This window comes from Sparus aurata, chromosome 2 (genome assembly GCF_900880675.1).
Source record: "Sparus aurata chromosome 2, fSpaAur1.1, whole genome shotgun sequence".
NCBI classification, from domain to species: Eukaryota; Metazoa; Chordata; class Actinopteri; order Spariformes; family Sparidae; genus Sparus; species Sparus aurata.
Window position 1 is genome coordinate 458,416 of NC_044188.1, and position 27,813 is coordinate 486,228.

At 44.7% G+C, this 27,813-nt stretch overlaps 5 protein-coding genes across 5 annotated transcripts; 3 read left to right on the top strand and 2 right to left on the bottom strand.

Moving 5' to 3' along the window:
• The first annotated feature begins 2,009 nt into the window (after window positions 1-2,009).
• LOC115570971 (olfactory receptor 49-like) lies at window positions 2,010-2,942 on the top strand. Its single transcript, XM_030399851.1, has one exon. It carries the CDS (start codon window positions 2,022-2,024, stop codon window positions 2,940-2,942), a length of 921 nt encoding a protein of 306 aa, XP_030255711.1. The 5' UTR covers window positions 2,010-2,021.
• A 3,233-nt stretch (window positions 2,943-6,175) lies between these two features.
• On the bottom strand, window positions 6,176-7,144 carry LOC115570977 (olfactory receptor 11A1-like). The gene has a single exon (XM_030399865.1). It carries the CDS (start codon window positions 7,142-7,144, stop codon window positions 6,176-6,178), a length of 969 nt encoding a protein of 322 aa, XP_030255725.1.
• A 3,523-nt stretch (window positions 7,145-10,667) lies between these two features.
• Window positions 10,668-11,636, top strand: LOC115570978 (olfactory receptor 11A1-like). The gene has a single exon (XM_030399880.1). It carries the CDS (start codon window positions 10,668-10,670, stop codon window positions 11,634-11,636), a length of 969 nt encoding a protein of 322 aa, XP_030255740.1.
• A 5,683-nt stretch (window positions 11,637-17,319) lies between these two features.
• On the bottom strand, window positions 17,320-18,313 carry LOC115570986 (olfactory receptor 11A1-like). Its single transcript, XM_030399894.1, has one exon. The coding sequence runs from the start codon at window positions 18,304-18,306 to the stop codon at window positions 17,320-17,322; it is 987 nt and encodes a 328-aa protein (XP_030255754.1). The 5' UTR covers window positions 18,307-18,313.
• A 7,513-nt stretch (window positions 18,314-25,826) lies between these two features.
• On the top strand, window positions 25,827-26,762 carry LOC115570987 (olfactory receptor 11A1-like). Its single transcript, XM_030399910.1, has one exon. The coding sequence runs from the start codon at window positions 25,827-25,829 to the stop codon at window positions 26,760-26,762; it is 936 nt and encodes a 311-aa protein (XP_030255770.1).
• The last annotated feature ends 1,051 nt before the right edge of the window (window positions 26,763-27,813 follow it).

The window sequence follows — 27,813 nt, forward strand, 5'->3', positions numbered from 1 at the left end:
GGGTTGCAACAACTGAAATAGTTTGACTGTCGGCAGAAGTTACAACTGAAACGTCCCACTGACGTCTCAGCAGGTTTAACGTCCTCTGTAGGACAGCAGGTGTGACGCTGCATCGCTTCACAGGTAGACAGGTTGGAGGATGAGGAGTGAAGTTAACACTGACTCAGCAGGCGACGAGTCATCATGTGTGTTATATGTTTAATCACCGCATGTTGTAGTTGTCTGTCTGTCAGACAGTTATCGCCTCATCGTGATGCTTTGTCCACGATATTAAGACGTGAAGGACTCAGTGTCGACTGTAGTGATGGACGATCAGCTCGACCCGACAGACACATGCTGAGCCTCTTTCATTTGGACCAGCTGACAGTTAGTAACTGACCGAACCAGCCGGTTCACTGCGAGGCGCTGAGCACTTCACATTATAAAGTCCACTGGCTACAATTGGCAAGTTGAGTCCCATCAGCCCGGCTCGGTGGAGCTGAGACGGGTCACTTCACACTGCTGCTACTGGTCTTTGTCTTGTGGCCTCCTGACTCCGCCGGTCTGGAGCCATTTTGAGGCGTCGAGTGTTTTAAGGTGTAGAAGATGAACAGTGAGGAGCTGAACATGTTTGTCTGAAGCAACAGTTAACACTGCTGACATTCAGTAACTACATTCATGTTAGAGGTGAGTGCAGGTGGGGAACTTTATTTATTAGATTTTTATATTGTTCATTTATTATAACAAATAACTAACTGATGTAAACATATACAGCAACAGTATGTAACAAAAGACTTCTTTGTACTCGAGCAGAACAGTGCGGAGCAGCTGAGCAGCTCGCAGTCACGTGGCTGCACGCCGTCACGTGGCTGCACGCCGTCACGTAGCTGCACGCCGTCACGTGGCTGCACGCCGTCACATAGCTGCTCGCCGTCACGTGGCTGCACGCCGTCACATAGCTGCACGCCGTCACGTGGCTGCACGCCGTCACGTAGCTGCTCGCCGTCACATAGCTGCACGCCGTCACGTGGCTGCACGCCGTCACGTAGCTGCTCGCCGTCACGTAGCTGCACGCCGTCACGTGGCTGCTCGCCGTCACGTAGCTGCTCGCCGTCACGTGGCTGCACGCCGTCACGTAGCTGCTCGCCGTCACATAGCTGCACGCCGTCACGTGGCTGCACGCCGTCACGTGGCTGCACGCCGTCACGTGGCTGCACGCCGTCACGTGGCTGCTCGCCGTCACGTGGCTGCACGCCGTCACGTGGCTGCACGCCGTCACGTGGCTGCTCGCCGTCACGTGGCTGCACGCCGTCACGTGGCTGCTCGCCGTCACGTGGCTGCACGCCGTCAGTTCATTCATGAAGTTCAGTGATTTTAAAATGGAAAGCTTCACGGAACCAAATGAAATATAAAACGTATCAGATTGAATTCTTCTTGATGGATAATGTGATGTTTGTCATGTTTGAGGTTCATCCACTTCTTGCTAATAATACTCGGTGACGTTGTGTTGTCAGCTGTGCAGGTGAGGAGCAGGTGTTCCCTCCTGCAGCAGCTGGATGAGGGACGTCAGGCTGCTGCTGTGGGCGTCCTCACACCTGACGGGTTAAAACTCTGTCAGCAGGTGGACAGATACTGTCTCCGACTGTCCTGTCTCATGTTAGTGTTGTGGAGACTGTAGAAGAGGTGATGATAGAATGTATCTGTGACGATGGTTCAGTTTACTGTGGAAGCTGAACACGATGAGAGAGTTCCTGCTGGAACAGTGTTGGAACGCTTCATGAAGCAGAAGAAGCACGAAGACAAACTGAACACAGGATTCATATTTTGAAAGTTCTTGAACACTGATTACATATTTGAGCTGTCAGTGTGAATCTTCTGCTCGTTTCACTTCTTCATCATGATTTTCTTCTTTGTGAAGATTTTCAGTATAAATTATTGTTTGTGTGTTTGGATGGTTTAGTTTGAAAGTCTGTATCAAAATGTTCCATTTCTCCTCAGCAACAGTTCCTCTGCTGAAAAACACTCTGAGAGCTGAAAAGAGGATGAAGACAAACTCTACACAGGTCTCATATTTCACTCTGAGTGCCTACTCTGACACTGGGCTTTTGAAATATCTCTACTTTATGATTATTTTGTCTTTATATATTTTGATTGTCAGTGCCAACCTTCTGCTCATCGTGGTTATCTGTATGAACAGGAGCTTACATGAACCTATGTACATGTTCCTGTGCAGTCTGTTTGTAAATGAACTGTATGGTAGTTCAGGGTTGTTTCCGTTCCTTCTGACTCAGATTCTCTCTGACATTCACACTGTTTCTGCTTCATTTTGTTTCCTGCAGATCTTCTTGTTATACTCTTACGGTGCTGTTGAATATTTAAACCTAGCCGTCATGTCTTATGACAGATATCTTGCTATCTGTTGTCCTCTGCAGTACAACAGCCGGATGACATCTAAAAGAATCGGCCTGCTTGTTGCTCTAACGTGGGTTTGCTCTTTCCTCCTGTGTGTTGTGATGACATCCTTGAGTAACTCTTTACAGCTGTGTGGGAACATTATTGAGAAAGTTTACTGTGATAACTACTCTGTAGTGAAACTGTCCTGCTCTGACACCACAGTCAACAACATCTATGGACTCATCATTACGGCCCTCTCAATCTTTGGTCCTCTAACTTTAATTCTCTACACGTACATGAGGATCCTTAAAGTTTGTTTTTCCGGCTCTAAACAGACGAGACAGAAAGCCGTCAGCACCTGCACACCTCACCTCGCTTCTCTGCTCAACTTCTCTTGTGGGGCTTGTTTTGAAATATTACAGAGCAGGTTTGATATGAACAGTGTTCCTAATATGTTGAGAATTGTTCTGTCCTTGTACTGGCTCACATGCCAGCCTCTGTTCAACCCTTTACTGTACGGTCTGAATATGTCCAAAATCCGCATCATATGTAAAAGTCTTGTCTATTAATGACCTCTGACAGATTTCAGTGTTTGCAAAGACACTGATAATGTTTGATTTGTTTTAAAGTATAAATAAATGGTCTTGTATTTTTATGCTGCTTTTCCAGTCCACTGACCGCTCAAAGCACTTTACAACACTTAACACATTCACACACTGATGACGGAGGCGCCACCTGCTCATCAGGAGCAGTTTGGGGCTCAGCACACTTCAACATGCAGCTGCAGGAAACGGGATTTGAACCAGTGACCTTCCGATTACTAGACGACCCGCTCTACCTCCTGAGCTACAGCTGCCCAAACATGACAGCTGAAGTTCAGCTGCATTCATTGTGAAACGTGTTTCATCAAAATAAATCAGTAACATTATCACATGTTTGACAAAGATGTTGTTTATGATGTCTGTAAAGTCTGTGTAGTTAGAAAAGCTCAGTGAGTTTGTAAAGGCTCACCTTGTGTTAGTGTAGAGATCTGCTGCAGAACCTGTGGAGTCCTGACAGAACCACTGATGCAGACGTCATTCACAAACTATATTCATGTGAGGATCCGGCAATAAGATGCAAATGGAATTGTTTTCATTCTCTTGCAAAACCTTTGTAGCATCCTTTAAAGGTTGTATGTGTGTAATTTATATAATTCAATATATGTAGTATGTAACTTTATCTGTTTTCATTTATGCTCAGTAAATATGAAATATCATAGAGGGTGAATCATTTAGATTATACACATTATAAAGGACACGTGAAATCACAGTCAGCATGTTTTATTCTATTTCTGTTTCTGTAAAGTTGTAATAATTATTTTGTGGCATCGATAAAGACACCACGTTAGATTTGTGATGCACTGACCTTCCATCAGAAGTTTTTTATTCACTGATTCAAGATCATCTGCAGAGACAGTGTGGTTTATATTAATCATTATTTCTATTATTCATATATAATGAATCAGTGTCGTATCAGTGCTGGCTTAAACAAGTAGTTTGGTTTACACCATGTGGAACGTGTCATGAGATGACTTTTGTTGTGAGCTGGTGCTCTTTTATATTTACTCATATATATAATATAACTATAATATAGTTGTATTAATTCATGGCCGCGACTCAGTAATCAGCTCTGCTGCTCATCCCACAAATGCACGTTCCTTCCAAATGTGGCACCACTGAAACAGGCTTTAACATATAGGAATAACATTTATTGCCAAGATCATTATTACAACAAAGACATACAAATGTCCTTCCTTTTTGTGCTTAGTTTATAACTATACATATACATATACATTTGTTTCTGTCTATAGATTTCAGTGTCATGAATTTGTTAGGTTGCAATAATGTGGAGCTTAAAATCTGATATCCTGAGTAGAAAATATAAGCTGCAGTCAGCGGCCCTGTATCACAGACAGTGTGAACATATAACTGAAGCACAACACAGCCTGCTCACCTGTAATACACCTGTCTCACAGTATGGTGACCACATGAGATGCTCCTATCAATCAAAGCGACTCTGCAGGCAGCTTCAACAGGACCACTTAACTTCATGTGAGGAGCATGAAGAGTTCACAGCTGCATGTATATAACACTTTACACTCTGAGTCATTTCTGACAGAGTTGAGGCTCTACTAACATTTTAAAGGTTGCACCAACTGAAATAGTTTCATCTCAGGCAGAAGTTACAACATGGTTGTTTAAAAGGTGAATTTAACGTCACACACAAATGTTATAGTGTTGGTGAGTAAATATCTGAGGTGAGATGACTTTATCATTTACAACCAGTCTCTAAGCCTCATCATGTGCTTGTTATAGTTTATAACATCATGTGTTTCATCACCGTATGTTGCAGTTGATGCTTTCACCACTGGATGGTGCTGTTGTTATTTTAAACCAGCTGTGGATGAAGGCAGAAGGACAGCTCTCACCTCAGTGGTTGAGATGGACGTTACATCTCTACAAACAAGGACTCAGTCTCAGTTTCAAACAAAGTCTCAACGGATCATTTAGAGTGGACGTTACACTCTAACCTCAGACAGCCTACAACAACTGAGGCTCCATGTGGTGATGAAACCTTTGTGATGACTGGACGACACACTGGTCCTCCCGAGCTGCGGCCGCGGCCCGGTTTCATTGATAGTATCAGTCACATCGTCCTCCTCTGCTCATCCTGTTTGTTCTCAGACAAACTGAAACGAGAGACGGCCGAGGGACAAATCCAAACATGTAATGTCACTTTGAAGTGTGAACTTTTCTGACAGGAATTCAACTAGTTTGCTTTGACACTTTCAGCGATTAAAGGGATATTCCGGTGTAAGTTTAATCCATGTTCTAACACACCGTGACACCGAGTAAAACCCCCCCGAGAGATCAAGTTTCCTGACCGCTAGCTTATGTAGTTTTAGCAAACTCAGAAAATACCGCACAATAACAATACACTGCAGTCTGTGCCTCCAACAAGAAACCACCATCAAAAGCCACTCATAGCCACAAATAATGCTCAGAACAGCACCAAACGTCAGCAACAGTTTGATGCAGATGTTTGATGCCTCTAACTATGTGCTGAGACCCTGTTTGTACTGTTGCTGACGTTTGGTGCTGTTCTGAGCATTATTTGTGGCTATGAGTGGCTTTTGATGGTGGTTTCTTGTTGGAGGCGTATACTGCAGTGTATTGTTATCGAGCGGTATTTTCTGAGGTTGTTAAAACTACATAAGATAGCGGTCGGAAAACTTGATCTCTGGAGGGGGGTCTTACTCAGTGTCACGGTGTGTTAGACCATGGATTACATTTATGCCGGAATATCCCTTTAACTGAATACTATAAACTTGAGTCAGATTAAACCTGAACAAGTACATGTTCAGAACCAGAAGATTGTTCTTCTGACTCGAGTGTCTGCAGATTGAACTGTGTCAGTTCTCCTCTCAGCTGCCTGAGCACCATTACTGACCGTATGATTTTAAAATGACAACAAAAGATCACAGGTAGTAAATGTTCTCTGATAGTGTTTGGATTTACAGTAGTTACATTTTCCATTGTTCCTTCTGTTAATGATTCCTCAGCAGGAATAAAGGCTGATTGGTCGCATCAGTCAGATCAACTGTTAAAACATAACAGAGCAAAATACAAAACCCAAGATAACTGTCGTTGTCCATCATCAACCCAACCTGTACACCATGCTGAATCCTCTTCATTACTACACACACAGCAAACAAGACTCGTGTCGACACAGGTGAGCTCAGGGGATGTATTCACACTATTTATTCCTTATTATTGGATGGAAACAGTCTGTTGGTGACCGAGACGTCACCACACAGCAAACGCTTACATATGTTGAATATTTTGGACATTTTCAGCCCGTACAGCAGTGGAGTGAAGAGAGGCTGGCATGTCAGGAAGTACAGTGATAATAAAATGGCCAACATATCAGGAACACTGCTCATATCAAACCTGCTCTGTAAGATCTGAAAACAAACACCAAAGGAGAAGTTGAGCAGGGAGGCGAGGTGAGGAGTGCAGGTACTGACGGCTTTCTGTCGGTTCTGTTTGGAACCAGAGAAACAAACTTTAAGAATCTTAATGTAAGTGCAGATGATTAAAAATAGAGGCATGATGACAGAGACAAAAGTGTAAAAGAGACCGTAAATGTTTTGTAGTCTGGTGTCAGAGCAGGCAAGTTTAACAACAGCGTAGTTTCCACAGTAAACTCTGTTAATGATGTTCCCACACAGCTGCAGAGGAGCACTCAGTGATATCGCTACAAGAATCCCAAGAAAGGGGAAAATCCATGTCAGAGCAATAAGCACAGCCACTGTTTTAGGTGTCATACGAGTGTTATACTGCAGAGGACAACAGATAGCAAGATATCTGTCATAAGACATGGCAGCTAAATTGAAATATTCAACACACCCGTACGAATACACACAGAAAATCTGCAGGAAACAAAGAGAAGCAGAAACAGTGTGAATGTCAGAGAGAATCTGAGTCAGAAGGAACGGAAACAACCCTGAACTACCATACAGTTCATTTACAAACAGACTGCACAGGAACATGTACATAGGTTCATGTAAGCTCCTGTTCATACAGATAACCACGATGAGAAATACATTAGCACAAACAATTAGAATATATAAACACATAACAATCATGAAATAGAGATATTTTATGAGCCCAGTGTCAAAGTAGGCACTCAGAGTGAAATATGAGACCTGTGTAGAGTTTGTCTTCATGGTTGTGGCTCATCAATCACAACTGTTAACACATGAAGTCAACATGTCTCCTGCTCGCTGAGGTTGGTCTGCAGCTAAAGCTTCAACCACACACAGTAATGAATCAACCAGTCACCAAAGTCCTAATGGAGAGAACACCTTGAACCATGAAACAGATGGACATTGTGCTGCTTCAGTCTGTCCTGAACTTCTTTAACCTGCTTCAGCAGCAGCAGGCTGACGTCATCACTGGAGGACCTGCTGGCTGTTCGTCACTTCTAAATGATGCCTCGCAGACGGACTCAGCTTTTGATTTGCACTGTACTTTATTGATCTATCAATATGTTTCTCTTATTGGTTGAATGTGAGAGAAAACATAAAGAAAGTCAAACACTTCTTGTTTATTGTCTCTTGAGGGAACATTGTGAGTCCCTCTGTGGATGTGATTATCAAATAAATACACATAAAACTGCAGTCCTGTCGCTTTATATGTAAAACTGTATATATGGTTCTTTTTACATATATAACAATATATGTATAAAACTATATACATATATATACATATATATACATACATATACATATATATATATATATATATACATATATATATATATATATATATATATATATATATATATATATATATATATATATATATATATATATATATATCCTGTGTTGTATCGACCATATACTTCACAGTCTACGAGGACGCAGCGAATTTGGCCTTCTGAACACAGAGTTGCTGCCTCTCCTGCTGGGTAGGGTGCCTACATGGCCTAAGGATGCATGCACGGCGTCTGTTCTTTCCTGCATGGACACTTTTGGGACCACCCTTCCTTGGGTATCTCATCCCACTTTTCGATCCTGACAAATCAGATTTCTCTCTGCTGCATAGTGAGCCACTTCCTCTTGGAAGGTGTAGTATTCCTTGCCTGGATTACACCTCATGAAGAACCTTGTTTCTGCTGGATCCCAGCTATCGACTCCATCTTCCCTCAGGATGATACTGCAGGGGAGCCTCTGGGTTGCTCCTGATGCTTCAGGTTCCTCGAACTCTGCAGGTTCCTCAATTTCCTCCTTGGCTGAATCAGAGACTGCTGGTCCCACTGTCAGGGGCAGCTGATTCCTTTCAGCCATGTCGTTTCTTTTGTCATCTCAAGTCATCTGCCCCTCAAAGCCTCTTGTTGCGTGTTTAGTCACGGATGATTGGAAGACTGCTGGGCTATTCCGTGCTGTCAGCTGGACTTGGCCCTTCGTCCTTCGAGTGGCGTTGGCTACCCCGCTCACTTCCTTTCCTGTGGGTCTAGTGACTCAGCTGACTCTTGCCGGTCGCCTGGAGATCCTCCTTGCTTTGGCGGATCTCTCTTCACTGGCGTTTGGGCAGATGACCTCACTGCTGTGCATTTTTCTCGGGTCGTCTCAAACAAACAGGGGCTGGCTTCCTTCTGGGGTTCTTTTGGGCGCAAGGACTCCTGCCTCCCCACCCCGCATTGGGCGCCAATTGATTGATCCTGAGTATGTCCCTGTCCAGGAGGTACTGGACCAGCTCTCTGTTAGGGTTAGTTCCCTAAACCTACAAGGTGCCAATCCTCACCACCCTAATCAACTCCTCCTTCACTTAATGCCTTATTCCAACTCCTTCAAGAGATCCACAGTAATGCCACTCCTAAAAAAACCCACCCTAGACTCAGGTGACATCCGAAACTACAGACCTGTATCTCTTCTTTCATTCCTTTCTAAAACCCTGGAATGGTGATGCTTGATCTGAATGTCTCCATCTCCCAAAGCTCTTTCCAGGAGATCTTCCTCTTCTCCACTCCCTCCCATGTCATCCATTGGCATTGCTTTGCCTAAGTGACAGCTTTGGCACACCTTGTTGCCTGCTCTTGCCAACATATCTTCTCCACGACAAGCTTGCGTCTCTGGAAGAGAGAAGCCTTGGTCGAGGCTGGTGTTCGGGCCCTGAGGCCAACCGCTCCTTCCTTGCTGCACTTGACCCATGATTGCTGTTGTTGCCTGCTTGGAAGCTACAGATGGGGTCCATTTCCTCCCAGTGTTCAATGTGGGGGCAGCTTGGGCTACAAATGGATCTCTGGAATCCATTAGCATCATCTCCAGTCTGACTTTGGCACTCTTGTACTCCCCAGAGAGACTAGAAATGGGTAGCTCTACAACTCATTTGCCATAGAGCCCTATACTGCTGAGGCACCTGGGAAGACCAAGCCACCTCCTTGCATATGAACTGATCAGTCTCTCCAGCTTTTACACCTCAGAGAGTGGCGCTTCATATAGGGTAAGTGGCCACATGAGGCATGGAAGTAGTCCAAACTGCATGCACCAGAGCTTCAACTTGCCAGGAAGTTTGGTTCTGTTATTGTTCTCCAGTCCACTGACTACATCCTGAGCTGATCTACTTGCTCAGTGTCTTTAAGGGAGGCATCATACCACCGACCCAGACTCTTCACAGGCTTCTCTCGGAGACAGTTGGAAAAGCCTCATTCCCAATCTAGAAGTGCTGGTCTGACAGCTTCCTCTTGATGATCGTGATGCTTCTGGACTTGCTTGACTTGAACTTCATCTGAGTCAGCTCGATGTTGTCTTAAGGCTTTCTCAACAACCATACGGTACAAGCCTTAGTCATGGTAAGTGTTGTGAGGTCGTCCATGTATACTTGAACAGGCAGCATCCTCAGGCCAGGTCTTATGCACTGGCCTCTGACCATCCATCCAGATGCTGGAATGATAACCTCCATGGCCACGGTGAAGGCTCGTTGGGAGACGGTGCAGCCAGCCATGATACCCACTCCCAGATGTTGCCACGCTGGGGTGCACTCTGCTGTTGTCAGGCATAGCTGGAAGTAGGCCTTGATGAGGCTTGTGAGAGCTGCTGGAACCATGAAGTAGTCAAAAGCAGTCCAGGAGAGGTTGTGTGGGACTATATATAAATATATATATATATATATATATATATATATATATAGATATATAGATAGATAGATAGATAGATAGATAGATAGATATAATATATACACTAAATATAGTTATGTATATTACTATATATGTATAAAACTATATATCGTTTGATATATATATATATAGTTGTGTGTGCCTGTGTGTGTGTGTGTGTGTGTATATATATATATTTATATATACAGTTTTACATATAAAGCGACAGGACTGCAGTTTTATGTGTATTTATTTAATAATCACATCCACAGAGAGACTCACAATGTTCCCTCAGTGCAAATCAAAAGCTGAGTCCGTCTGCGAGGCATCATTTAGAAGTGACGAACAGCCAGCAGGTCCTCCAGTGATGACGTCAGCCTGCTGCTGCTGAAGCAGGTTAAAGAAGATCAGGACAGACTGAAGCAGCACAATGTCCATCTGTTTCATGGTTCAAGGTGTTCTCTCCATTAGGACTTTGGTGACTGGTTGATTCATTACTGTGTGTGGTTGAAGCTTTAGCTGCAGACCAACCTCCGACAGCAGGAGACATGTTGACTTCATGTGTTAACAGTTGTGATTGATGAGCCACAACCATGAAGACAAACTCTACACAGGTCTCATATTTCACTCTGAGTGCCTACTTTGACACTGGGCTCATAAAATATCTCTATTTCATGATTGTTATGTGTTTATATATTCTAATTGTTTGTGCTAATGTATTTCTCATCGTGGTTATCTGTATGAACAGGAGCTTACATGAACCTATGTACATGTTCCTGTGCAGTCTGTTTGTAAATGAACTGTATGGTAGTTCAGGGTTGTTTCCGTTCCTTCTGACTCAGATTCTCTCTGACATTCACACTGTTTCTGCTTCATTTTGTTTCTTGCAGATTTTCTGTGTGTATTCGTACGTGTGTGTTGAATATTTCAATTTAGCTGCCATGTCTTATGACAGATATCTTGCTATCTGTTGTCCTCTGCAGTATAACACTCGTATGACACCTAAAACAGTGGCTGTGCTTATTGCTCTGACATGGATTTTCCCCTTTCTTGCGATTGTTGCACTGATATCACTGAGCGCTCCTCTGCAGCTGTGTGGGAACATCATTAACAGAGTTTACTGTGGAAACTACGCTGTTGTTAAACTTGCCTGCTCTGACACCAGACTACAAAACATTTACGGTCTCTTTTACACTTTTGTCTCTGTCATCATGCCTCTATTTTTAATCATCTGCACTTACATTGAGATTCTTAAAGTTTGTTTCTCTGGTTCCAAACAGAACCGACAGAAAGCCGTCAGTACCTGCACTCCTCACCTCGCCTCCCTGCTCAACTTCTCCTTTGGTGTTTGTTTTCAGATCTTACAGAGCAGGTTTGATATGAGCAGTGTTCCTGATATGTTGGCCATTTTATTATCACTGTACTTCCTGACATGCCAGCCTCTCTTCACTCCACTGCTGTACGGGCTGAAAATGTCCAAAATATTCAACATATGTAAGCGTTTGCTGTGTGGTGACGTCTCGGTCACCAACAGACTGTTTCCATCCAATAATAAGGAATAAATAGTGTGAATACATCCCCTGAGCTCACCTGTGTCGACACGAGTCTTGTTTGCTGTGTGTGTGGTAATGAAGAGCATTCAATTAATACAAAGTTTGTAGTATTCAGTTGATCGCTGAAAGTGTCAAAGCAAACTAGTTGAATTCCTGTCAGAAATGTTCACACTTCAAAGTGACATTACATGTTTGGATTTGTCCCTCGGCCGTCTCTCGTTTCAGTTTGTCTGAGAACAAACAGGATGAGCAGAGGAGGACGATGTGACTGATACTATCAATGAAACCGGGCCGCGGCCGCAGCTCGGGAGGACCAGTGTGTCGTCCAGTCATCACAAAGGTTTCATCACCACATGGAGCCTCAGTTGTTGTAGGCTGTCTGAGGTTAGAGTGTAACGTCCACTCTAAATGATCCGTTGAGACTTTGTTTGAAACTGAGACTGAGTCCTTGTTTGTAGAGATGTAACGTCCATCTCAACCACTGAGGTGAGAGCTGTCCTTCTGCCTTCATCCACAGCTGGTTTAAAATAACAACAGCACCATCCAGTGGTGAAAGCATCAACTGCAACATACGGTGATGAAACACATGATGTTATAAACTATAACAAGCACATGATGAGGCTTAGAGACTGGTTGTAAATGATAAAGTCATCTCACCTCAGATATTTACTCACCAACACTATAACATTTGTGTGTGACGTTAAATTCACCTTTTAAACAACCATGTTGTAACTTCTGCCTGAGATGAAACTATTTCAGTTGGTGCAACCTTTAAAATGTTAGTAGAGCCTCAACTCTGTCAGAAATGACTCAGAGTGTAAAGTGTTATATACATGCAGCTGTGAACTCTTCATGCTCCTCACATGAAGTTAAGTGGTCCTGTTGAAGCTGCCTGCAGAGTCGCTTTGATTGATAGGAGCATCTCATGTGGTCACCATACTGTGAGACAGGTGTATTACAGGTGAGCAGGCTGTGTTGTGCTTCAGTTATATGTTCACACTGTCTGTGATACAGGGCCGCTGACTGCAGCTTATATTTTCTACTCAGGATATCAGATTTTAAGCTCCACATTATTGCAACCTAACAAATTCATGACACTGAAATCTATAGACAGAAAAAAAATTAGTAGCAATCAAATTGTTTTTGTGTCTATAACTGTAAAATCATAAAGAACAGTTGGCATCAAGCGTGAAACACCAGATGAGCAAGAGATCCACGAGGCTGGATGATATTATCATGCGTGAATCATTAACAAGATATCAATCATTAAAGTTCTTACATCACAGTTATTGTGAATATATTAGCCCTAGCCCAAACAAACAAAGTGCTTTATAACTCTCTGAATAGAATTACAGTTTTTATTGATTGCTTTGATGCAGCAGTCGACTCAAACTCCACATTTTCAAAACAGTTAACACACAGGCTGAAACAGCGGCACTCATGGTCAGAATGACTCATTTTGTTTGCAAAAGGCTCTAACCGTGCCAAAACATTTAAAGTTTTCAGCCACAGTTCGAAAAAAAGAATCAATGGAATCAAAAATGCATCACAGAATTTCTGATTCTGGATTCAATTCTTTGCAAAAAGGCAAATTTGACAACAAATAGCATGAAAGTTACGTAGAGTAACAGGCCACAATGACAAGCGATGGTGCACTGATTCACACTGAGAGCTGTGTTTTGTGTTTTGTTGTCCACTGTGTAATGGTTGATTGGAAGAGCTCATACACTTGTTTGCAAGTTGTGTTGTTTGAAGGCAAAATGAGCTTTTGTTGCATATTTTAAATGTTTTGGCACAGTTAGAGCCTTTTGCAAACAAAAGGAGTCATTCTGACCATGAGTGCCACTGATTCAGCCTGTGTGTTAACTGTTCTGAAAATGTGGAGTTTGAGTCGACTGCTGCATCAAAGCAATCAATAAAAACTGTAAAACAACATTACACTGATGCTTACACATTAAACACTTTTCACTATTTACCACCAGAAGTGGGCGTGAAAGTTCTGTGTTGTAAAATGTAAGCGTAGAAGTCTGGACACTCGGACCACCAGGCGGGGCAGTGTGTAGCTGCAGGGCTGTGTGTGTAGCTGCAGGGCTGTGTGTGTAGCTGCAGGGCTGTGTGTGTAGCTGCAGGGCTGTGTGTGTAGCTGCAGGGCTGTGTGTGTAGCTGCAGGGCTGTGTGTGCTGTGTGTGTAGCTGCAGGGCTGTGTGTGTGCTGTGTGTGTAGCTGCAGGGCTGTGTGTGTGCTGTGTGTGTAGCTGCAGGGCTGTGTGTGTAGCTGCAGGGCTGTGTGTGTAGCTGCAGGGCTGTGTGTGTAGCTGCAGGGCTGTGTGTGTAGCTGCAGGGCTGTGTGTGTCCTGTGTGTGTAGCTGCAGGGCTGTGTGTGTGCTGTGTGTGTAGCTGCAGGGCTGTGTGTGTAGCTGCAGGGCTGTGTGTGTCCTGTGTGTGTAGCTGCAGGGCTGTGTGTGTAGCTGCAGGGCTGTGTGTGTAGCTGCAGGGCTGTGTGTGTAGCTGCAGGGCTGTGTGTGTCCTGTGTGTGTGCTGTGTGTGTCCTGTGTGTGTAGCTGCAGGGCTGTGTGTGTCCTGTGTGTGTAGCTGCAGGGCTGTGTGTGTAGCTGCAGGGCTGTGTGTGTCCTGTGTGTGTGCTGTGTGTGTCCTGTGTGTGTAGCTGCAGGGCTGTGTGTGTAGCTGCAGGGCTGTGTGTGTCCTGTGTGTGTAGCTGCAGGGCTGTGTGTGTAGCTGCAGGGCTGTGTGTGTCCTGTGTGTGTGCTGTGTGTGTCCTGTGTGTGTAGCTGCAGGGCTGTGTGTGTAGCTGCAGGGCTGTGTGTGTCCTGTGTGCTGTGCTGTGTGTGTCCTGTGTGTGTGTGCTGTGTGTGTCCTGTGTGCTGTGTGTGTGTGTGTGTGCTGTGTGTGTGTGTGTGTGTGTGTGTGTGCTGTGTGTGTCCTGTGTGTGTGTGCTGTGTGTGTGTGTGTGTGTGTGCTGTGTGTGTCCTGTGTGTGTGCTGTGTGTGTCCTGTGTGTGTGTGCTGTGTGTGTCCTGTGTGCTGTGTGTGTGTGTGTGTGCTGTGTGTGTGTGTGCTGTGTGTGTGCTGTGTGTGTCCTGTGTGCTGTGTGTGTGTGTGTGTGCTGTGTGTGTCCTGTGTGTGTGCTGTGTGTGTGCTGTGTGTGTGCTGTGTGTGTGCTGTGTGCTGTGTGTGTGTGCTGTGTGTGTGCTGTGTGTGTGTGCTGTGTGTGTGATCTGTGTGTGTCCTGTGTGTGTCCTGTGTGTGTGCTGTGTGCTGTGTGTGTGTGCTGTGTGCTGTGTGTGTCCTGTGTGTGTGTGCTGTGTGTGTCCTGTGTGTGTCCTGTGTGTGTGCTGTGTGCTGTGTGTGTGTGCTGTGTGCTGTGTGTGTCCTGTGTGTGTGTGCTGTGTGCTGTGTGCTGTGTGCTGTGTGTGCTGTGTGTGTGTGCTGTGTGTGTGTGCTGTGTGTGTGTGCTGTGTGCTGTGTGTGTCCTGTGTGCTGTGTGTCTGTGTGTGTGTGCTGTGTGTGTCTGTGTGTGTCCTGTGTGTGTGTGCTGTGTGTGTCCTGTGTGTGTCCTGTGTGTGTGCTGTGTGCTGTGTGTGTCCTGTGTGTGTCCTGTGTGTGTGTGCTGTGTGTGTCCTGTGTGTGTCCTGTGTGTGTGCTGCTGTGGTGTGTGCTGTGTGCTGTGTGTGTGTGCTGTGTGCGTGTGTGTGTGTGCTGTGTGTGTCCTGTGTGTGTGCTGTGTGTGTGCTGTGTGTGCTGTGTGTGTGCTGTGTGTGTCCTGTGTGTGTCCTGTGTGTGTGCTGTGTGCTGTGTGTGTGCTGTGTGTGTGCTGTGTGTGTGTGCTGTGTGTGTGTGCTGTGTGTGTGATCTGTGTGTGTGATCTGTGTGTGTGTGCTGTGTGTGTGCTGTGTGTGTGCTGTGTGTGTGTGCTGTGTGTGTGCTGTGTGCTGTGTGTGTGTGCTGTGTGTGTGTGCTGTGTGTGTGCTGTGTGTGTGTGCTGTGTGTGTGCTGTGTGTGTGTGCTGTGTGTGTGCTGTGTGTGTGATCTGTGTGTGTGATCTGTGTGTGTCCTGTGTGTGTGATCTGTGTGTGTCCTGTGTGTGCTGTGTGTGTGATCTGTGTGTGTGATCTGTGTGTGTCCTGTGTGTGTCCTGTGTGTGTCCTGTGTGTGTGTGATCTGTGTGTGTGATCTGTGTGTGTGATCTGTGTGTGTCCTGTGTGTGTGCTGTGTGTGTGCTGTGTGTGTCCTGTGTGTGTGTGCTGTGTGTGTCCTGTGTGTGTGTCCTGTGTGTGTGATCTGTGTGTGTGATCTGTGTGTGTGATCTGTGTGTGTGATCTGTGTGTGTGATCTGTGTGTGTCCTGTGTGTGCTGTGTGTGTGCTGTGTGTGTGCTGTGTGTGTGCTGTGTGTGTCCTGTGTGTGTGTCCTGTGTGTGTGATCTGTGTGTGTGATCTGTGTGTGTGATCTGTGTGTGTCCTGTGTGTGTGTGCTGTGTGTGTCCTGTGTGTGTGTGCTGTGTGTGTCCTGTGTGTGTCCTGTGTGTGTGTGATCTGTGTGTGTGTCCTGTGTGTGTCCTGTGTGTGTCCTGTGTGTGTCCTGTGTGTGTGTGCTGTGTGTGAGCTGTGTGCTGTGTGTGTGATCTGTGTGTGTGATCTGTGTGTGTGATCTGTGTCCGGGTCTGTTTGAGGTGGTCTTCAGTATTGGTCATGTGTTCTCAGGTACGGTTCCCCTCAGGTGTGAAAGCGACTGCACCTGAACTGGACTGCTGTGTGTCCACTTGGTTTCCTCCCCAGCTCTCCCTGTGATTACCCACCACCCTCAAACAGGCCTGATTTGCTCTTAATGATGTATTACTTTCCAATCGATCAATACTCAGTCCATTCACATCACAGTGTGGACGAGCAGGTTCTGACAGATTCACACTGGAAGGATCTTCATGTAAAGAATGTAATGAATAAAAATGTCAGTTGTGTGCGTCCATCCTGAGGTGATGTCACAGCGGTCTGAGGGGAGGTCATTATGGGCCTCAGCCCTCTGTGGACCAGTTAAACCAGTACTGAGGTCTGCCAGGCTGATTGGTCTCACTTGTTAACAGCTCTGACTGTAATTTGCTTCAGAGGGAATTAGTGGAAACTGTGACTAATGTGAAGACGCCTCAGAGACAAACATGTTGACATGCTGCGGTGACCTTTGACCTGAGGGACACCAGCAGCAATTTACATGTTTGATTTGGAGTTTGAGAACTTGACTGTATGTAAAGTGTTTCCAGACACACAGAAGTCGTTCTGAAAAGAGACTGTCAGACAAGTCGGCCCGTACCGAGCATTAGTCATCAAGGAGATCAATAAATTGGTATTGGAACCAATATACACTTGTCAAAGCTGAGAGTAAGTCGACTACAGGTACTTTAAACTTCCTGTCTACATGTATCTGATCTCTTTCGTAACTAGTTACTTGACAGATTGAGATGTTCAGAGTTGACAGGCTGCATCAGAGCGCTGGTCGATCTGTCCGTGTCTCTTACTGCCAGAGTTCATGCTGAACAAATACACATACGCTAATTATTTCATTTATTATCCACAGACCTGAATGTTTTGTGACCTTGTCATACACAGTAAACAGCAGACATCATGAGTTGAGTCAGAGGCTTCTTCTTTTATTCATGTGTTTCCTTCAGTCAGCCTGAAAGACTTTACAACAACAACATCCTCTTACACATGACGCGGATGTTGGACATGTTCAGTCCGTACATCACAGGGTTAAAGAGCGGCTGGCAGGTCAGGAAGTACAGTGATAAAACAATGTGTAACACACTGTCCACAGCTTTCATATCAAACCTGCTCTGTAATATTTCAAAACAAACCCCAAAAGAGAAGTTGAGCAGAGAAGCGAGGTGAGGTGTGCAGGTAGTGACGGCTTTCTGTCTCGTCTGTTTAGAGCCGGAGAAACAAACTTTAAGGATCCTCATGTACGTGTACAAGATTACAATTAGAGGACCAAAGATAAAGAAGGCACTAACAATCAGTCCATAGATGTTATTCACTCTGGTGTCAGAGCAGGCCAGTTTCACAATGGAGTAGTTTACACAGTAAACTTCGTGGATGGTGTTCCCACACAGCTGTAAAGAGGCGCTCAAATACGTTGTCATAGAAACAGCAACAAAAGAAGGCAGCCATGTTACTGCGATGAGCAAGACAACCTTACCAGATGTCATGTGTGTGTTATACTGCAGAGGAGAGCAGATAGCAAGATATCTGTCATAGGACATGACGGCTAAGGTGGAAAATTGTACACACACGTAAGAATACACACAGAAAATCTGCAGGAAACAAAGAGAAGCAGAAACAGTGTGAATGTCAGAGAGAATCTGAGTCAGAAGGAACGGAAACAACCCTGAACTACCATACAGTTCATTTACAAACAGACTGCACAGGAACATGTACATAGGTTCATGTAAGCTCCTGTTCATACAAATAACCACGATGAGAAATACATTAGCACAAACAATTAGAATATATAAACACATAACAATCATAAAGTAGAGATATTTCAAAAGCCCAGTGTCAAAGTAGGCACTCAGAGTGAAATATGAGACCTGTGTAGAGTTTGTCTTCATCCTCTTTTCAGCTCTCAGAGTGTTTTTCAGCAGAGGAACTGTTGCTGAGGAGAAATGGAACATTTTGATACAGACTTTCAAACTAAACCATCCAAACACACAAACAATAATTTATACTGAAAATCATGATGAAGAAGTGAAATGTAACCGAGAGCTCGGACACAGTTAATAACTTCTTAACATTGAGTTGTCAGTCGGTCCTCACTGAGCTGAACCTCTGCTGCTCTGTCTTTTAAAGTGTTCAGGAAAGCAGACTGAGCTCGTCATCAAAAGTCCCACAGGAGTGTGGCAGGTCTTTATTTCCATCATCTTTATACTTAAAGATCTAATTTATAAGAAAAGGGGATTTTTAAGTCTCATTTGGGACGGTGACCGACCCAACCTACAATCCCAAAGTGTCAGTACTAGACTCAAAAATCAACTTTTTAATAAACCAAAGCTGGCCCAAGTCTGAGCCAGATCCAGCCCACCAGAACAGAATGAACTGTGGCCCAAACTGGGTTTATTCAGCTCACTCAAACAGAAGCAGATCACCCAGGTGCTGTCACTCCACGCGGTGTGTGGGCCGGTTGTGGCAAAGAAATGTAACTGTACCCTCAAAGATTCAGATGTTTTAAAGTCTCCATTACCACAGAGATCAAACTGCATTTGTATACCTGCATTCTGCCACGTCCTAAGCTCTGGTCCTGCACCCTTGATTGATAGGTCTAGGTTTACTACCAATGTTGTAAGTGAGTTTCCTTAAAGAATTTCCATAAGCTACTCCATGTCTTTATTATTTTATTAGCTATAATTATTAGCTATTGTCTAATAAATTTACAGGGAAAAAGTGTTTACAGATCATTGCCTCTATTTCAAGCCACAGCAGTTTGAACAATCACCCATAAAGACAATACATCATTTTCCACCTTGTTCTTTTGGGAGATGTAAAATCTCCAATTTAATTTTGTGTTTCTTGCCTGCCCAAACAAAGTCTTTCATTGCTTTATTAATATCTCTAATATCATTTGGTTTTCAAATCACAAAAAGCCTAGACACAGAGTTAAGTATTTAAAGAAAAATAGTCACCCAAATAAGATTCATCTGCCAAGAAAAGACAAAGTAAGATTCCTCCACCTCACCATACTATTTTCTTTAAGACGTTTCATCGAGGGGTTTATATTGTCAGTGTGAAGCTGATTCATTTTGAGCGTGACTTTAATCCCAGATAGTTGAACCCTGCAGGGCCCAGCAAAATGGCTTCACAAAATCAGATTCAACACATTCACAACTCACCAAAGGCATTATTTCTGTAAACTTTGTACCCAGATATCAGTCCATTATTCTATCAGAGCTGGTACCACATTAATTGGATTTGTTAGGGTCAACAGGACATCATCTGCATATTAAGAGAATTTTATGTTGTTTTGTTCCTACTTCTTTTCCTTTTCAATATTTTGACTTTGTCAAATAGCTGTTGATCGTGGCTCTATAGTCGGGCAAACACAAGTGGGGACAGCGGACTTCCTTGAGCCGTACCTCTTGTTAGTTTCATGTTTGCTGACACAAGACCGTTTGTCAAGATAGAGGCCGTAGGCGTCTTATACAAGAGTTTAACCCCTCCCCTCTCTTCTTACGACTGTCTTTCCTCATAGACGACCCAGACATAATGAAAAAGTTGTCCAGCCCAGTTCATCACGCGACCCTCCTTCCTTTCTCTCATCTTTCTATTTACGTACTTTCACAGTTATTCATTTGAGTCAGTAGTCATTTCATTAGTTAAATGACAAACCGAGACTTTTTAGAGTTAATCACATGTGAACACATTCTCTCTGATATAAGGTCCAATGGTGCTCCACTGAAGGGCTGTGACTTAGCCTCTCAGCTTACAGCCCTAACTTCATTCTGTGAGTTGACTGCACGACTACTACTACTGTTGTATTCATTTTATGACTTATTCATCCCAGATGAATCAAAATCCAGCCTGGTGACAGGCATCAATTAAGACTTCAAAGAAACATGGGAGATGACCTCCACTGTCGTGTATTCATGGGACTATGATAATATGAGACAATTACTGATACAGCTGCAGAAACACGCTGCTCAACCATTCTGAGAAAGCATATACCAGGGTGTTGTAACGCAGACTGGTGGACTATGTAGTGGAAGTTTCTCCTTTGTGAGGTAGAGAGTTTCTAATTCTCAGAAGAATTTTAGACTCAGCATTATGAATCAGATCTCTTTAATAATGCAGCATCAAGAGAAGACCCAAAGTGTTCTCTCTTGCCTTCCAAATGCTTTCACCTTAAATACAACAGAGTAGGGGTCACATACTTTTTTCTACGACGGTTGGTAATTACTCTATCCCAAAACAATGACCCCCTGATGTTTGGGTTGATCATGCCTTCCCCTGGACAGTGACCCTCTGATGTTTGGATTGATCATGCCTTCCCCTGGACAGTGACCCCCTGATGTTTGGTTGATCATGCCTTCCCCTGGACAGTGACCCTCTGATGTTTGGATTGATCATGCCTTCCCCTGGACAGTGACCCCCTGATGTTTGGTTGATCATGCCTTCCCCTGGACAGTGACCCTCTGATGTTTGGTTGTTCTTGCCTTCCCCTGGACAGTGACCCCCTGATGTTTGGGTTGTTCTTGCCTTCCCCTGGACAGTGACCCTCTGATGTTTGGTTGATCATGCCTTCCCCTGGACAGTGACCCCCTGATGTTTGGTTGATCATGCCTTCCCCTGGACAGTGACCCTCTGATGTTTGGGTTGATCATGCCTTCCCCTGGACAGTGACCCCCTGATGTTTGGTTGATCATGCCTTCCCCTGGACAGTGACCCTCTGATGTTTGGATTGATCATGCCTTCCCCTGGACAGTGACCCCCTGATGTTTGGGTTGTTCTTGCCTTCCCCTGGACAGTGACCCCCTGATGTTTGGATTGATCATGCCTTCCCCTGGACAGTGACCCCCTGATGTTTGGGTTGTTCTTGCCTTCCCCTGGACAGTGACCCTCTGATGTTTGGTTGATCATGCCTTCCCCTGGACAGTGACCCTCTGATGTTTGGATTGATCATGCCTTCCCCTGGACAGTGACCCCCTGATGTTTGGGTTGTTCTTGCCTTCCCCTGGACAGTGACCCCCTGATGTTTGGTTGATCATGCCTTCCCCTGGACAGTGACCCTCTGATGTTTGGGTTGATCATGCCTTCCCCTGGACAGTGACCCCCTGATGTTTGGGTTGTTCATGCCTTCCCCTGGACAGTGACCCCCTGATGTTTGGTTGATCATGCCTTCCCCTGGACAGTGACCCCCTGATGTTTGTGTTGTTCATGCCTTCCCCTGGACAGTGACCCCCTGATGTTTGGGTTGTTCATGCCTTCCCCTGGACGGTGACCCCCTGATGTTTGGGTTGATCATGCCTTCCCCTGGACAGTGACCCTTTGATGTTTGGGTTGATCATGCCTTCTGATGCATTCCCCTGGACAGTGACCCTCTGATGTTTGGGTTGATCATGCCTTCCCCTGGACAGTGACCCCCTGATGTTTGGATTGATCATGCCTTCCCCTGGACAGTGACCCCCTGATGTTTGGGTTGTTCTTGCCTTCCCCTGGACAGTGACCCCCTGATGTTTGGTTGATCATGCCTTCCCCTGGACAGTGACCCCCTGATGTTTGGGTTGATCATGCCTTCTGATGCATTCCCCTGGACAGTGACCCTCTGATGTTTGGGTTGTTCTTGCCTTCCCCTGGACAGTGACCCCCTGATGTTTGGGTTGATCATGCCTTCCCCTGGACAGTGACCCCCCTGATGTTTGGTTGATCATGCCTTCCCCTGGACAGTGACCCCCTGATGTTTGTGTTGTTCATGCCTTCCCCTGGACAGTGACCCCCTGATGTTTGGGTTGTTAATGCCTTCTGATGCCTTCCCCTGGACGGTGACCCCCTGATGTTTGGGTTGATCATGCCTTCCCCTGGACAGTGACCCTTTGGTGTTTGGGTTGATCATGCCTTCCCCTGGAAAGTGACCCCCTGATGTTTGGGTTGATCATGCCTTCCCCTTGAAAATGACCCACTGATGTTTGGGTTGATCATGCCTTCCCCTGGACAGTGACCCCCTGATGTTTGGGTTGATCATGCCTTCCCCTGGAAAATGACCCCCTGATGTTTGGGTTGATCATGACTTCCCCTGGACAGTGACCCCCTGATGTTTGGGTTGATCATGCCTTCCCCTGGAAAATGACCCCCTGATGTTTGGGTTGTTCATGACTTCCCCTGGACAGTGACCCCCTGATGTTCGGGTTGATTATGCCTTCCCCTGGACAGTGACCCCCTGATGTTTGGGTTGTTCATGCCTTCCCCTGGACAGTGACCCTCTGATGTTTGGGTTGATCATGCCTTCTGATGCCTTCCCCTGGACAGTGACCCTGTGATGTTTGGGTTGATCATGCCTTCCCCTGGTCAATGACCCCCTGATGTTTGGGTTGTTCATGCCTTCTGATGCCTTCCCCTGGACAGTGACCCTTTGATGTTTGGGTTGATCATGCCTTCCCCTGGACAGTGACCCCCTGATGTTTGGGTTGATCATGCCTTCCCCTGGACAGTGACCCCCTGATGTTTGGGTTGATCATGCCTTCTGATGCCTTCCCCTGGACAGTGACCCCCTGATGTTTGGGTTGATCATGCCTTCCCCTGGACAGTGACCCCCTGATGTTTGGGTTGTTCTTGCCTTCCCCTGGACAGTGACCCCCTGATGTTTGGGTTGATCATGCCTTCCCCTGGACAGTGACCCCCTGATGTTTGGGTTGATCATGCCTTCCCCTGAACAGTGACCCCCTGATGTTTGGGTTGTTCTTGCCTTCCCCTGGACAGTGACCCCCTGATGTTTGGGTTGATCATACCTTCCCTGGACAGTGACCCCCTGATGTTTGGGTTGATCATGCCTTCTGATGCCTTCCCCTGGACAGTGACCCTTTGATGTTTTATTAGGACAGTAAATGTCTTCCTATCTACCTTCCTGTAAACACCTCAGGCAGAGAGAATTGCCCCTCATATGACTTTCTGACCCTTAAACCTCACATCCTGATATGGTTTTTACAGCACATTGATTACTGAATGGAAAACTATGTAATTTCTCACAATTGTCTTCTGTGAAACCTTGAATTAGAATAGACAAGAGGACGACCACACCTAATGTGACTGTTACCCAGTCATAGAAAAGTCTACAACCTCCTCGCAACATAGCAGATGTGTGTCAGCCAGGAGAGGCCACATTGTCTGTTCTGCACTTCAGGACAAGGTTGAGGCTGTTGGGGGAGGAATTCACAAATAACACCGGAGATTAGACCAGTTCCTCTTGCATCCATCTGCTGCTCCTCACAAGGTTTCTTCAATCTGTTCCTCATCCAAAGTTTTTTCTGGGCCAGTTTCCCATACCTGAATCCAGAACTCACTATAATGTGTATAAATGTATTTATTTTGAAAATCAGATTTCACCTTCACTGGGGTCCTAGGTTGTTGGGGGAAAAAGAGAACTTCTGTCATAACTTACACCTCAGAGTTATTCAGTGGCAGGACGACCAGCGGCCATATACGCAAACACAAGCTGATTTTATATTAGTGATCTGCCTGTGGTCTGCATCGTTTCACCTCCTGATATCACAAAACTCACCATAGTGTAAGATATAATATATTACATTTCTGCATTAAAACATGTAAAAACCATCAGACCCTGGTTATATATTTAGTTAAGTTACAGAGAAGAGAGGGGAAAAAAGAGAATCAGAGTCTCTGCTGAGTGCTGAGTTGAATCAGAGGTTTACCTGGTGAGGTGTCTACAAAGTTACACATTCAGAGCTAAGACTTAACTGTGACAGTTTGCTTTTCCCTTACTGTGAGGTAAGACATGTGGCCGGTGCATTGTTTACATGTCAAGGGGCCTCAGGAGCCATTAATCAGTTCTGTGTGTGTGTGTTAAGGTTTAGCGAAGGGACAAGGCCCCCTCTCAATGTATACATTTCCATATAAGCATGAAGAGACAATCCGGTTTACTATAGGCTGTGAGCTCTAAGTCTCTCATCAGTAGAGTTAAGTAATGTCCAGAAGATGAACTATTCCAGATGGAGGAGATAGGTCACTCCTCTTTCTCCCATTGGATAGATGGGAATCCACCAAAGTAACCAATTAGAAGAAGTAGGTAGGTGCGAGGAAATGGACTCTAAAGAGGCCCACACGGCAGAGAATGGGGGTGGTCACTTGTAGATCTCAGAGATCGAAGGCTCAAGAGGATTTCTGGTAGAGCAGAGGGCAAAGCATTGGGCAAAACTGTGCCAGGATATGAGAACACAAGGGACCGGCCGCCTGGTTCGGATGCAGGCTTGAGATCTGTTTCAATAAAGATTGCTCTATCGTTCCACCCATCCTGGCCTACGCAGAATTTTTTTATCAACATACTACACACCAAAACCTTTGATGAAGACAGCCCAGAAATAACATTGGACTAGGACAGAATCAGCGCATGTTGTTGCTCATTAATCTTATGGCTTAATTACAGTCAGTAGTCTTGCTGAAGCACAAACTGATGTGCAGTTGGCACCTTGCATGGCGGCCTCTGCCATCAGTGAGGGCCCTGCAATGAGCTGGCGACTTGTCCAGGGGGTACCCTGCCCTCGCCCAGAGACAGCTGGGATTGGCTCCAGCAGTAACCCCTGCGACCCCATAAAAGGGATGAAGCGGTTACAGACAATGGATGGATGGACGTTTCATCTTGTTCTCTGACTTCCTTCCTCTCTTACTCTCTCCTGAAGTCCTGAAGAGCAACAAATGACCAGATGAATGTCACCATAACCTCGAGGAAACTGGTGGATTTTTCTGGTTTGAACATTATTGGAAACATTTGGGATAATGTGAGAACAATCCCCTCCAGCTCCAGTCAGCAGTCAACATTACAGAACATAAACACCCAACAATGGAGGTCACCTCCGGATCGCTGCTGCAGTAAGGCTGATAAATCCACTGTTTAATCCCAGAAGTTAAGAAGTAATCACTGAGCCCTCCACCAGTCGGTAAGCAGCTCCAGATCAGAACAGAATCTGATGAGACTCCAGATGTTTACTTCTTCAGGAGGTCTGGATCTGCATCCCACACTTTTGCCGGTTCTGAGCAGCAATTCCCACCACGCCCAACCTCCCACACATACATGTGGTAAATGTTTTTTGTTTCGATAAAGAAATTACATATTGGATGTTTAAGGTGCAAAACAATGACCTTTACTTGGCTTCCTGGTAAAATTTTCAAATATATGTACTAAAAAGTCAGCTGTATCCAGAGAATCAGTTATAAATCTATCAGTATCAGTTGGATGTTTCTGTGATGAGGTCAGACTGCTGCTGTGGGCGTCCACTGAACTGAAAAGATTAAAAGAAGCAGAAGCAGAGCTTTGGCTCAGTTCGGAGTGATTGACTGAAATTATGTAAACCAACCATTATTCATGTGTACTTTATGTGTTATTGTTACCCTCAAACCAACAATCATTAATGTTGTTTGTTAAAGTTTAAAACAGTTAATCTTAAGTGATGATTCCATGAACCAGAAGAAGATCATGAGAAACTCTACGCACTTTTCGTTTTTCACACTTGTTGCTTACTTTGACACTGGTCTTATGAAATATTTACTTTTCACGGTTGTTGTATTATTATATGCTTTAATTTTCTGTTCCAACCTTCTGCTCATCGTGGTTATCTGTATGAACAGGAGCTTACATGAACCTATGTACATATTCCTGTGCAGTCTGTTTGTAAATGAACTGTTTGGTAGTTCAGGGTTGTTTCCGTTCCTTCTGCTTCAGATTCTCTCTGACATTCACACTGTTCCTGCTTCTCTTTGTTTCCTGCAGGTTTACTGTTTGCATTCGTATGGCACTGTGGAATTTGCAAATCTATCCGTCATGTCTTATGACAGATATCTTGCTATCTGTTATCCTCTACAATATAGCATGTGTATGACATGTAAGAAGGTTGCCTTGCTCATTGCTGTAATGTGGTTAACCTCTTTTCTGGCAGTTGTTGTTCCAGTATCTCTGAGTTTCTCTTTACAGCTGTGTGGGAACACTATCCACAAAGTGTACTGTGACAACTACTCCATCGTCAGACTGGCCTGCTCCGACACCAGAGTGAATAACATTTTTGGACTTATTATCACTAGTCTCACAGTCTTTGGTCCTCTAACTTTAATTCTCTACACGTACATGAGAATCCTTGAAGTGTGTTTCTCTGGTTCTAAACAGACGAGACAGAAAGCCGTCACTACCTGCACACCTCACCTCGCTTCTCTGCTCAACTTTACTTTTGGGGCTTGTTTTGAAATATTACAGAGCAGGTTTGATATGAACAGTGTATCTAATATACTGAGAATTTTCTTGTCATTATACTGGCTCACATGCCAGCCGCTCTTTAACCCCATACTATATGGACTGAAAATGTCTAAAATCCATTCTATATGTAAAAGTTTGGTTGGTTGGAAAGTGAGGAGCATCTAAAGATCTGTCCAGCTTTTACATTTTTTCTTTTTACATTTTGTTTTATGTTGCAGCAAAACTAAAAATGTAGACTGTTTTTCTGTCAGCTGTCCCATCATATATTTCACTGTGGCAGAGCTGACTGTGTGACAGCCCCTGTATGTCTGTGTGGCCCCTGTATGTCTGACTAACTGTGTTGTCTCTGAGGTGGGAGCTGGTTGCAGTGGCGACAAGGAGGACTTGATTGTGGTTATCGAGAGCACCTGGGCTCAGTTCTCCACAGGATATAAAAGGCTCCGCTTCTTGCCAGCCGCACTCTCTCTCAGACTCTGACCACGTTTGCACCTTTTTGGTTTTGTTAACACACAAGAACACTACATCCATGCACCCACATGAACACTACTGATAATACTGATTGAAACCCTCCCATTTCTTAGTGATTATTTTTGAGTTACAATAAAACATGGACTTGCCAGTTTTTTTGTTGTCTATTTCCCTTAGTTTGTCATGGCCTTGAGGCAGGTTTAGGACACAACTCTGTCACAAATATTACTATATCTAACACACTGCTTTTCACTCCAGCTTCTTGTCATAAATATAAAATGGCGTTGAATTATCCACAGGAAGGTTGTATGTTTTTAAAGGTTCACTTCACTTTTTGGAGAGCTTTGGGAACTGGCAGCTCTAAGGGAAATCTTAACTGAATGCACTAAACTGAATAACCCAAATTAATTATCTCTCTTGTATAACTACTGGTGTCTGCTTATTAAACTTGTTTTTGTCCAGGAGAGGAAGACGACCCCATATGAATTGTCTTAACAAACATGAAAGTGGCCATAGACCTTGAACTTAGATAACCTTGGTGTATAAAGCCTGTGCTTACGGTCAGACTTCTCTAACCCCCTCGGATGGAAAGAGCTCTGTCCCTATTCAGCTGAATAGTTGATGTGACTCTGGCTTTGTTGTCTGACTTTGCTGATTTTGTTTACTGACCTTGTCTATTGCATAGTATGATTTTTTAATAATGTCATTTTCTATTATATACTGATACTGAAATATTCAAAGCTTGGTC

Excerpts from the sequence above, each read along its gene's own strand:
- LOC115570971 (XM_030399851.1), top strand. The coding sequence starts at position 2,022 with ATGAAGACAAACTCTACACAGGTCTCATATTTCACTCTGAGTGCCTAC.
- LOC115570977 (XM_030399865.1), bottom strand. The coding sequence starts at position 7,144 with ATGAAGACAAACTCTACACAGGTCTCATATTTCACTCTGAGTGCCTAC.
- LOC115570978 (XM_030399880.1), top strand. The coding sequence starts at position 10,668 with ATGAAGACAAACTCTACACAGGTCTCATATTTCACTCTGAGTGCCTAC.
- LOC115570986 (XM_030399894.1), bottom strand. The coding sequence starts at position 18,306 with ATGTTCCATTTCTCCTCAGCAACAGTTCCTCTGCTGAAAAACACTCTG.
- LOC115570987 (XM_030399910.1), top strand. The coding sequence starts at position 25,827 with ATGAGAAACTCTACGCACTTTTCGTTTTTCACACTTGTTGCTTACTTT.